General features: G+C 43.6%; 1 protein-coding gene across 1 annotated transcript; it reads left to right on the top strand.

Annotated features, from left to right (window-relative positions):
* Positions 1-299: 299 nt before the first annotated feature.
* LOC139455395 (uncharacterized) lies at positions 300-9,972 on the top strand. The gene is made up of 4 exons (XM_071236951.1): positions 300-396; positions 2,060-2,449; positions 4,609-4,965; positions 9,144-9,972. The coding sequence occupies exons 1-4, from the start codon at positions 339-341 to the stop codon at positions 9,233-9,235; spliced, it is 897 nt and encodes a 298-aa protein (XP_071093052.1). The 5' UTR covers positions 300-338; the 3' UTR covers positions 9,236-9,972.
* The last annotated feature ends 1,761 nt before the right edge of the window (positions 9,973-11,733 follow it).

Here is an 11,733-nt window from a genome sequence, read left to right as displayed (position 1 = left end):
CTGGGTCGCTGGTCCAGACTCGATTATTTACAGACCTCCGTCATATAGCTGGAATATTGCTGAATGCAGCGTTAAACACCAAACCATCCAACCAGCAGGAGCCACCGATACTGAACGCCAATGCGTTTACGACTGAATCAGACACATTTCGCTTTGTTGTTCGTTTAAACACTGATGACAGGAAATTCTCCGTCTATCCATCTGCGCAGTGGGACTTATGAGGAAATGAGGAATAACGGACATCAGGAAGTGTACGATCGACATATAGTCATCTGCGTCAGTCACTCACGGACCATCACCGCAATTTGTTAAAGCTTTCAACACCAGAGCTTCGTAAAATGGAACTAACACTTCTCTTGCTTACAGCGATGTTTCAACATATTACTGGACTATCGGGTAAATACATTCTTGTTTGTTTTCTTTTATACTTTTGTGGGGAAGATGAGATGTTTGAAGAAACCATATGATTTAATTGTTAGAAAGGTGCAAGTGCAATTACTATCTTCAATATATATATAATATATAAGATCCCGGTTGTAATTTATTATTTGTCTTCAGCAACCCATGCTTGCAGTTAAAGGCGACTATGCTTGTCGTAAGAGGCGACAAACGGGATCGGGTGGTCAGCCTCGCTGACTTGGTTGATGCATGTCATCGTATCCCTATTGCATGGATCGATGCTCATGATATCTATCGCTGGATTGTCTGGTCCAGACTCGGTTACTAACAACCCGCCATCATATAGCTGGAATATTGTTGAGTGTGGCCTTAAACAACCAACCAACAAAAACTGTCTGTCGTATGCATTTAATACATGCAGTTGATCTTGACGGGACACATGAACTGCCCAATTTAAGAAATTATCCAATGTTGACAGTGATGGTATTGTTTGATAGTGATTCATAAACACATGATTATGATGTAGTTCGAATCGTACAATGGACAATAGATATGATGTGGAAATGGTTTAGTCGCTTGTATTAGGGCGTCATTGTACACGAACGGTACACATACATTAAAGAGGGATTTTCACATAGAATTGCTAATGCGTGCTCATTAGCTGAGTTCTAAATATTTTATTGAGTTTTGACTCTTTGCAAGACGAAAATGACGAAACATATATTTCAACATTCATTTGAAACATTGGCACCCGGGTGACAGATAAGTGAGTGAGTTTGGTTTTACGCCGCTTTTAGCAATATTCCAGCAATATCACGGCGGGGGACACCAAAAATGGGCTTCACACATTGTACCCATGTCGGGAATCGAACCCGGGTCTTCGGCGTGACGAGCGAACGCTTTAACCACTAGGCTACCCAACCGCCCCTGGGTGACAGATAAGCCATGTTCCCGAAGAAAAGGCGTTATCTGACTATAAAAGCCCAGTTTCAGGCTTCATCGTAGCGACACAAGTGGCTTTTACACGTCATGTCCCTTCTATGTCGTTCCTCTTAACCACATTTCTTGTGTCCCCCGCCGTGATATTGCTGGAATATTGCTAAAAGCGGCGTAAAACCATACTCACTCACTCCTCTTGACCAAAAAGATTGTTTACGAACCGGATGTCTAGTTCGATTTTGATTGGACTCTCTGATTGGACTCTCTGATTGGAGAGAGAGAGAGAGAGAGAGAGAGAGAGAGAGAGAGAGAGAGAGAGAGAGAGAGAGAGAGAGAGAGAGAGAGAGAGAGAGAGAGAGAGACTGTACTCTGTCATACTGACCCTGAAAAATATATTTCCAAATGAGCCCATGCAAGTCTATAATCATATGTTTGGCAAGTCTAGATTACTACAGTATCTGAAATGAAGAAAGTCCCTCGGCTCCTTTTTGTTATAATTTAAAACTATTATTTAACAAGTGTTTCTTCTGTAAAATATATTCATTTCAGAGACAAGGGGTTAGTCTACTTCGACTGTATTTAAGGGTGTTTCTTTTATTACGGAAATTAGTTAAAGGATCGCCGGAAAATACATGAAACCGTTATCAAAATTTCAGTTATGAAATTTTATCTCCAACCATAAATAAGATAAAAACTATAATTATTACTTTTGTCATTGAAGGACACGTCATCACGCTGTCAGCCAATCCTGGGCAGATACTAATAGGAGGCAGTTACCCAACTCCACAGTTGACTGTGAACTGCTCAGTTAAGACTTTAGCTGCATCCAATATAACACGTCTCAATGAAATAATGATCGGAAGGGTCTATGGAAAAAGGCGTGACATCCAGCCTATAGTAACAGCAACCAATTCGTCGCCCGTAGTGCACGAAACAGGCTTGCAGTCGCGCCTCACAGCGACTGGATCGTTTAGCGCTACCACTGGCTATCTACAGATTGTTCTCACACAGCTCGAGTGCTCAAGCGCTTTTGCCTACTCCTGTGCGTCCCGTTTCGAGCTTGGCCCTGTCAACGGAAACGATCAGGTCACTGTGAACGTGTCAGTCATAAGTATGTATTACCCACATAAGTGAGTGGTTGGTTTGGTTGGTTTGTTGTCTTACGCCGCACTCAGCAATACTCCAGCTATATGACGGCGGCCTGTAAATAATCGAGTTTGGACCTGACAATCCAGTGATTGATATCATTAGCATCGATCCACGCAATTGGGATCGATGACAAGCATCAACCAAGTCAGCGAGTCTGACCACCCGATCCCGTTAGTCGCCTTTTATGATAAGCATAGTCACCTTTTACGGCAAGCATGGGTTGCTGAAGACCTATTCTACCCCGGAATCTTCACGGGTCACTAGCACAAGTAGCCACATGAACTCCAGACTAGTACAAGTAGCCACACACATTCTGGACTAGTACAAGTAGTCACACACACTCCAGACTAGTACAAGTAGCCACACACACTCCGGACTAGTACAAGTAGCCACACACACTCTGGACTAGTACAAGTAGCCATGACATGCTTCAAAACTTCGATCCCGTAAGTCGCCTCTTACGACAAGCATAGTCGCCTTTTACGGCAAGCATTGGTTGCTGAAGACCTATTCTACCCCGGATCTTCATGGGCCGTAAATCCGTATATGTGAACTCCGGTTGAAACTATACAGTGACCTACGCAACTGATATACGAAGACCTACTCTACCCCAGGTCTTCACGGGTCCACAAGTGAGTGAATGAGTGGGTGGGTGGGTGGGTGTTGGAGGGAAGTTTACCACTAGGCAACCCGTGAAGATTTCGGGGTAGAATAGGTCTTCAGCAACTCATGCTTGCCGTAAAAGGTGACTATGTTTGTCGTAAAAGGCGACTAACGGGATCGTGTAGTCAGGCTCGCTGACTTGGTTGATGCATGTCATCGATCCCAATTGCGTGGATCGATGCTCATGATATTAATCACTGGATTGTCTTTTCCAGACTCGATTACTTACAGACCGCCGTCATATAGCTGGAATATTGCTGAGTTCGGCTTTAAACAACAAAGAAACCACTAGGCCTCCCGAATGCATGTCAGTTATTAGTGACACCTTATGTCATAAGAATCTTGGGGGACACGCGTGGGATTCGATGACATGTATCAACCAAGTCAGCGAGCCTGACTACAGATCCCATGAGTCGCCTTTTACGGCAAGCATGGGTTGCTGAAGACCTCTTCTAACCCGGATCTTCACGGGTTTGGGACTGATAAGAATATATCAAGCAATCTAATTAAGAGGTGACTAATTATAACGGGATCGGGTGGTCAGCCTCGGTGACATGGTTGATTGCATGTTATCTTATCCCAATTGCATGCTTGTCGTAAAAGGCGACTAACGGGTTCGGTGGTCAGGCTCGCTGACTTGGTTGATGCTTGTCATCGATCCCAATTGCGTGACCGCCGTCATATAGTTGGAATATTGCTGAGTGCGGCGTAAAACAACAAACCAAACCAAAAAAACCTGAATCGATGCTCAATCACTGGATAGTCTGGTCCAGACTCAATAAAGTGCAGACCCCCGTCTTATTGCTGAGTGCGGTGTTAAACAACAAACAAACCCTCTCTATATATTAAATGTCATGCCATTTCAGGAAATTTACATCCTACTCCCATCTATCATATCATATTTAAATGGAAAAACCAATGTCATCACCATTAAACGTTGATACGGTCTCATTAACAACTTTTGCTTTGCAACCACTACAAAAAAAAAAAAAAATTCTACCTCAAATATGACTTTATTACACAATGTTTCCTGTCTTTTCATAACATCCATCATATAGTGACGTCACAAACCTTTCATCACTGCAACGGCCAGTATTTTATTAAAACAAACCCTAAGTTTACTTTGATCTAGCCACATTGTGGACAAAGGGTGTTGTTTCCCATCAACTGTCTTCATGCTTTATTTAGTCATGTAACATACATGTACTAATGGAATATTAACAGTACTTTACTCTTTAGAATTGGCCCCCATCACCTATTCTGGCCGTAAGAGTCGACTAAGTGGGATAAGGTGGTCAGGCTCTGTGACTTGGTTGATATCGTGTCCTCATCGCAGACCAAACAAACCTGTTCTCCCCTAAAAAAGAGAGAGGTGGATTACAAATATCCTTGAATGAATCTTCTTGTCCCGATCCTGTTCCTTCTAAATTTTTCTACCACAATGCCTCCATTTTTCAGACAATCCCCCCAAAAGGTTGACGATATCACAGGTCCCTGAAAGCAGCCTCTATTACAGAGATGAGCTTGTGCGTTTCTCGTGCAGTGGTAGAATTGGTAACGTGTTTGACAAGAATGTCAGGAACCTTTGGACATGGGAGTGGCGATCTGTGGGCAGTGTGATAACCCCCTGGAGACGGTACCCAAACAGCACCAGCATCATCTACAACCCTGTCAGGCAAGTACCTGCCTCAGGTGGATGCGAGTACTCTGTTGGTTCAACACTCACCCACAGAGTGTCATCCTTGGACATCAAGAGGCAGTTCAGATGTTCTGTGCAGGGAGAGTTCAGTACTTCTGCATCACTATCTACTGAAGGTAAGCATCTGTGCAGGGAGAATTTAGTCCTTCTGCATCACTGTCCACTGAAGGTAAGCATCTGTGCAGGGAGAGTTTAGTCCTTCTGCATCACTGTCCACTGAAGGTAAGCATCTGTGCAGGGAGAGTTTAGTCCTTCTGCATCACTATCTACTGAAGGTAAGCATCTGTGCAGGGAGAGTTCAGTACTTCTGCATCACTATCTACTGAAGGTAAGGATCTGTGCAGGGAGAGTTCAGTACTTCTGCACCACTGTCTACTGAAGGTAAGCATCTGTGCAGGGAGAGTTCAGTACTTCTGCATCACTGTCTACTGAAGGTAAGCATCTGTGCAGGGAGAGTTCAGTACTTCTGCATCACTGTCTACTGAAGGTAAGCATCTGTGCGGGGAGAGTTCAGTACTTCGGCATCACTGTCTACTGAAGGTAAGCATCTGTGCAGGGAGAGTTCAGTACTTCGGCATCACTGTCTACTGAAGGTAAGCATCTGTGCGGGGAGAGTTCAGTACTTCGGCATCACTGTCTACTGAAGGTAAGCATCTGTGCGGGGAGAGTTCAGTACTTCGGCATCACTGTCTACTGAAGGTAAGGATCTGTGCAGGGAGATTTCAGTACTTCTGCACCACTGTCTACTGAAGGTAAGCATCTGTGCAGGGAGAGTTCAGTACTTCGGCATCACTGTCTACTGAAGGTAAGGATCTGTGCAGGGAGAGTTCAGTACTTCGGCATCACTGTCTACTGAAGGTAAGCATCTGTGCGGGGAGAGTTCAGTACTTCGGCATCACTGTCTACTGAAGGTAAGCATCTGTGCGGGGAGAGTTCAGTACTTCGGCATCACTGTCTACTGAAGGTAAGGATCTGTGCAGGGAGAGTTCAGTACTTCTGCACCACTGTCTACTGAAGGTAAGCATCTGTGCAGGGAGAGTTCAGTACTTCTGCATCACTGTCTACTGAAGGTAAGCATCTGTGCGGGGAGAGTTCAGTACTTCTGCATCACTGTCTACTGAGGGTAAGCATCTGTGCAGGGAGAGTTTAGTACTTCGGCATCACTGTCTACTGAAGGTAAGGATCTGTGCAGGGAGAGTTTAGTACTTCGGCATCACTATCTGCTGAAGGTAAGGATCTGTGCAGGGAGAGTTCAGTACTTCTGCATCACTGTCTACTGAAGGTAAGCATCTGTGCGGGGAGAGTTCAGTACTTCTGCATCACTGTCTACTGAGGGTAAGCATCTGTGCAGGGAGAGTTTAGTACTTCTGCATCACTGTCTACTGAGGGTAAGCATCTGTGCAGGGAGAGTTTAGTACTTCGGCATCACTGTCTACTGAAGGTAAGGATCTGTGCAGGGAGAGTTTAGTACTTCGGCATCACTATCTGCTGAAGGTAAGGATCTGTGCAGGGAGAGTTCAGTACTTCTGCATCACTGTCTACTGAAGGTAAGGATCTGTGCAGGGAGATTTCAGTACTTCTGCATCACTGTCCACTGAACTGGGGGCACTTTGTTTTATTGGTGGTATTTTTGCGCGGTAGGATTCCTCACCTAGGATGACACGTGACTAGTAAGGGAATGAGTGAGTGAGTAACATTTTAAGTCACATCAGCAATATTTCAACCATGTTGTGATTATACAAAGTAACGAATCTATGTTCTAACACCCTGTTATCCACGGGAAGTACAATAACCAATAACGTCACATATTTTTTATTTATAAAGGCATATTAAGAACAGACTTTTAAACAAAGACGCCCCATAAAACTTGGGCTTTAAATCACCAACAACCAAAAATAGCCTAGCTCACTCGGACCATGTGGACTTACGACAGTTGACTTACTTGTAATACAGTAAACTACGGTTATAACGAACAAGCTTATAACGAACTGACCGTTATAACGAACATATTTTTTAGTCCCGGCCATTTGTTGTATATATTCTGTATATATGCTTATAACGAACTGACCGTTTTAACGAACAATTTTTTTAGTCCCGGCCATTTGTTGTATATATGCTATATATATGCTTATAACGAACTACGGTTATAACGAACTAAAATTAGTGGTCTCTTTGAGTTCGTTATAACCGTAGTTTACTGTATTTGTACCGAGAACAAAGATGCATGATGCTGTTTCAACGTATTGTACAAATGTAATGATCAGTAGTTAACCCAACAACAGATCCTCAACAAGTATTACTCCAACTGAAAGAAATACTGTACTACAGCTATTTTCTAATGGGGACGTAACTGATAAGCTGATCTTTGCAAGTAAAAAAAAAACCCACGTGTGTCAGACATTTTTTCAGTCCTAGATAATGTTAGTTTAAGGACCACGAGAAGGCCCGGTCGACTAAGGCGCCTTAATTCGCTGTGCAGATTTGCGTCCCTTGGGCGTGCCAGGATCCTATGATAGAGTTTCGAATTCCAGATTTTCGCTGATTATGTTCTTTGGTTTGTCAGCATTATGAACATGTCCGAAACCGTCGCACATGGGGTACTGTTATCCGCAAGTCATCGATTGTCATGCTAGACGTATTTTACTAAGGACCTGTTCATAGACGGAATCGCTACAATTGTCATACCGCCATAGATCTATTTATAAAGATTCAAGGTGACAAAACGCTATCCACAAGACTGTATGACTGAGTCCAGGGTTACAGCAAGGCCTTAATAAATCTTGAGACAATTTCATGGAATACATGTGAAGGTCATTTTCAGATTTTGAAATCTGTGACAAAAATCATGTCTGATGGAATCCCCTTTTTTTCTTGTCCCGTTTGTTCCGTGTGTTTTCTGGTAAACAATTGACTTGCCTTTGCATGTGTTACGGGTGCCACAGGAAGGGCGGAAGGCAAACATAGCCTGAGGCAAACATCTTGCTATGCAGAGTTTGCGTCCCTTTACCCGGGCCACGATTCAAAGGTGAAGGGTGCGTATCGCCCCAATAATATCTGTCAGATGCATGGTCTGCTCTTGAAACTAACCAACCCGAACGATTTGGAACACTTTCGTCTTTTCTCAAATATCTCGGTAACGCCTATATGCAAGCTGTATGACAGCGGCCTGTAAACTTTGCAATATTCCAGCTGCATGACGGCGGCCTGTAAACCCTGCAATAGTCCAGCTGTGTGACGGCGGCCTGTAAACTCTGCAATAGTCCAGCTGTATGACGGCGGCCTGTAAACCCTGCAATAGTCCAGCTGTGTGACGGCCTGCCTGTAAACTCTGCAATAGTCCAGCTGTGTGACAGCGGCCTGCCTGTAAACTCTGCAATATCCCAGCTGTATGGCGGCGGCCTGTAAACTCTGCAATAGTCCAGCTGTGTGACAGCGGTCTGCCTGTAAACTCTGCAATATTCCAGCTGTGTGACGGCGGCCTGTAAACTCTGCAATAGTCCAGCTGTGTGACGGCGGCCTGTAAACTCTGCAAAATCCAGCTACATGACGGCGGCCTGTAAACTCTGCAATATTCCAGCTGTATGACGGCATCCTGTAAACTCTGCAATATTCCAGCTGTGTGACGGCGGCCTGTAAACTCAGCAATAGTCCAGCTGTGTGACGGCGGCCTGTAAACTCTGCAAAATCCAGCTACATGACGGCGGCCTGTAAACTCTGCAATATTCCAGCTGTATGACGGCGGCCTGTAAACAAGCGTCATCAGAAGATGACAAATTCCCCCGGCCCTCACAAATTCGAAAGAACAAATCCTCCGACTGTTACTTGAACTCCAACTTGATGAGAGTAGTTATTGAGCTTTCTAAACAATACCATGGCATTGGGATTCGGAACGTTGTATTTCAATGTCAGGTACACGCCACTATGAACAGAGTAAAAAAATAAATAATTCTAAAATTCCATAAATAGCAAAAGGCACCAGTTGACAACCTGGTTTTGTGTGTGTGCACAGTTGTAAGAAAGAGTGGCTGTTAGTTTTAGAGATATAGTCCGGACAAACACAACACGATGAACAGAGTCAAATCCAAATTGTTGTCATGGAAACAGGGAAAAAGTAATGTTCTGAAAACTCCTAAATAATCTTCACGGGTGAATTGCTAGGCTACCTTACCGGACTGGCCAATGTACATACTTAAAACATGAAGAGATATAATAACAATATATATTGTATTAATTCAACGGTATTTCCGAATATGAGTTATTGCTGTTGTTATGGCGATGCTATTATTTGTTTCAGATTCGGAGTCCTCGGTGGCTGTTAAAGTGGCGATGTACAGGGACATCAACATTGTTGTTCTGTTCTTGGCGATTCTTCTGTCCTATTATTAACTGTGCCCGACGGAAGTCCATGTTAGGATTGGTCCCAAGGAACCTTATAGTATGCGGGTCTTAAGACGTTCCCAGAAACCTATGTCACAAACACATCCTATGCTGGTCGTAAGCGGTCCCGAGAAACCTATGATGGTCTTAAAAAGTCCCCAGGAAACAACCCGTGCTTGTCGTTAGAGGTCATCAGAAACATGCGCTGGACGTAAGACATCCCCAGAGTGAGGGAGTATGGTTTCACGCCGCTTCTAGCACTATTCCAGCAATATCACGTCGGGGGACACCAGAAATGGGCTTCACACATTGTACCCATGTCGGGAATCGAACCCGGGTCTTCAGCGTGACGAGCGAACGCTTTGACCACTAGGCTGGCAACCCGACAGCCCCGAAAGAATATGGCGGCGTAATGGTCATAAGAAGTTTCAGCTTCAAGAACCCAGAAACCTTTGCCGGAGAGCGACGAAGTGGCCCATGTTATCACGCTTGGCTCAGTGACTATATTGGACTATTCGATTATTTACAATACTCGTTCAAAACTGTTTATGCACAATGGACGTTCAGTTCATTAATATCTGGAATATTGCGAAGCCAGGTAGATGAAAGCGGTCTGGAAATACTCGCATTTGGACCAGACAGTCCAGTGATCAATATTATGAGCAACGATGCACAATCAAGCCAGTCGCCCCGTCTGACCACCCGATCCACTTGGTGCCCTTACTGCCAACATAGGTTTCTTGGGACCAATAGTAACTCGAAATCTCTATGAGGTTAATTATGGAACAGGTGACATTTTAAAGACTCAAAATAATTTATTTCCACGAACATTTCTTAACTGGTTTAGATTTCGAGATTGTTCGGTGTTGCTTTGGATAGTTTGGATAGTGGCTATTGTGTATGTATCTCTATATACTACTCAAAAGAAATTAAAGCACATCCATTTGTTTCATATGACTATATCAATGTACAATGATATGGAAGAATCGGATGTTCTTTAACTTCTATTGAGCAGTATAAATCCACAATTTGGGAAAATCTGTTTCGACGACTTAGGAAAGGTTGTTACTTTTGGGAATTACAGCTTTTCTATCCAGTAGACACTGACGTGGCTAAATATATTTTTGTTTAAACTACAACTTTTACCAAATGTGACCAGTGAGTGAGTGAATGAGTTGGGGTTAACGCGGCTTTGAACAGTCTTATCGCGGCGCGTCAGCTTGGTGCGAGGAAAGCTCAAAATGATGCAGTTCTCAGCCGTTTACCACTTTGGTGAACCCCATGAGCACGGGTATGGTGCTGACAAACCTAGAAACATAATTCATAGATGTACGTACCAGTGAACTGTAAAAAGGGATTTAACATCGCGTTCAATAGTATTGCATAGTATCATATAGCAACGTGCATGTTCGCGTGTGTGTGGCTGCTTATATTTGCCCACTGAGATGCCAAGCCGCAGTTTAACATGGATTGAGTGGGTTAGTGAGTATGATGTTTCGCCACTTTCGGCAATATTCCAGCAATATCACGGCGGGGGACACCAGAAATGGGCTTCACAGATTGTACCCATGTCGGAATCGAACCTGGGTTTTCGGCGTGACGAGCGAACGCTTAAACCACTAGGCTAACAGACCGCCCTGTTTAAGATTGACACCTCACTAAGACGCAGTATACCCCTAGCCGACCTGTCCATGTTTTTCCCCCTAATGCCGTGCGCCAGCCAGAACTGGTATCACAAGTTCCATCTGGTATGACGCATCCGGGTATCGAACCACCGACCTTCCGCTCTCCGGGTAGACAAGCTATCCACAAGACCACGGAGGCAGTCGTAAAAAAACAAGAGAATGACATGAAAGCGTTGGTATTGCAATAGCATCATTAATAAACGTTGTACAGGCAGATATAGTCTAAACCATACATCTCATGTTTCAGTTATTTTGACGAGACGTGATTTTATTGAAAGATATCTGCTCCTAAAATGAAATGTACTACCTCTGTTTCGGCCCCAAATGATTCTAAATTATTTTGGAAAATAAAATTCTCGTTTCTAGATTAGAAAATTACAAATTTAATGTAAGAATTTGAATTATTCATCCAAATTTCAAATAAATCATATTTATTTGCGTGATGTTGCGTTTGTCTTGAATGATATACATGTATGTTGATGTGATATTGTTTCTAAAGAATGTGATGGAGTGAAAACGTTCCACTGAGTTTGTTAATAGCTGTTTGGTCACTTAAAGTTTTGTGATAAGGGAATTAATGGAAGTGTGATCACTTAAAGTGTTGAGACAAGAAATGCTATAGCTAGTCCCATTCATTAACGCAGTCTTTGGAGCCCTGGAACGTAATAGGTGATATATGTATATATATATAGGAGGAAAGATAGCAGTCGTTAAAATGACATGGCTGACTGTATAAATAGCGACTATGCTTGTCGTAAGAGGCGACTAACGGGATCGGGTGGTCAGGCTCGGTGACTTAGATGATGAATGTCATCGATCCCA

This window comes from Haliotis cracherodii, unplaced genomic scaffold, assembly GCF_022045235.1.
Source record: "Haliotis cracherodii isolate W230 unplaced genomic scaffold, xgHalCrac1.p SCAF_11, whole genome shotgun sequence".
Lineage (NCBI taxonomy): Eukaryota > Metazoa > Mollusca > Gastropoda > Lepetellida > Haliotidae > Haliotis > Haliotis cracherodii.
Note: the sequence above shows the minus strand (reverse complement) of the source record. Positions and strands in the feature narration are given on the sequence as shown.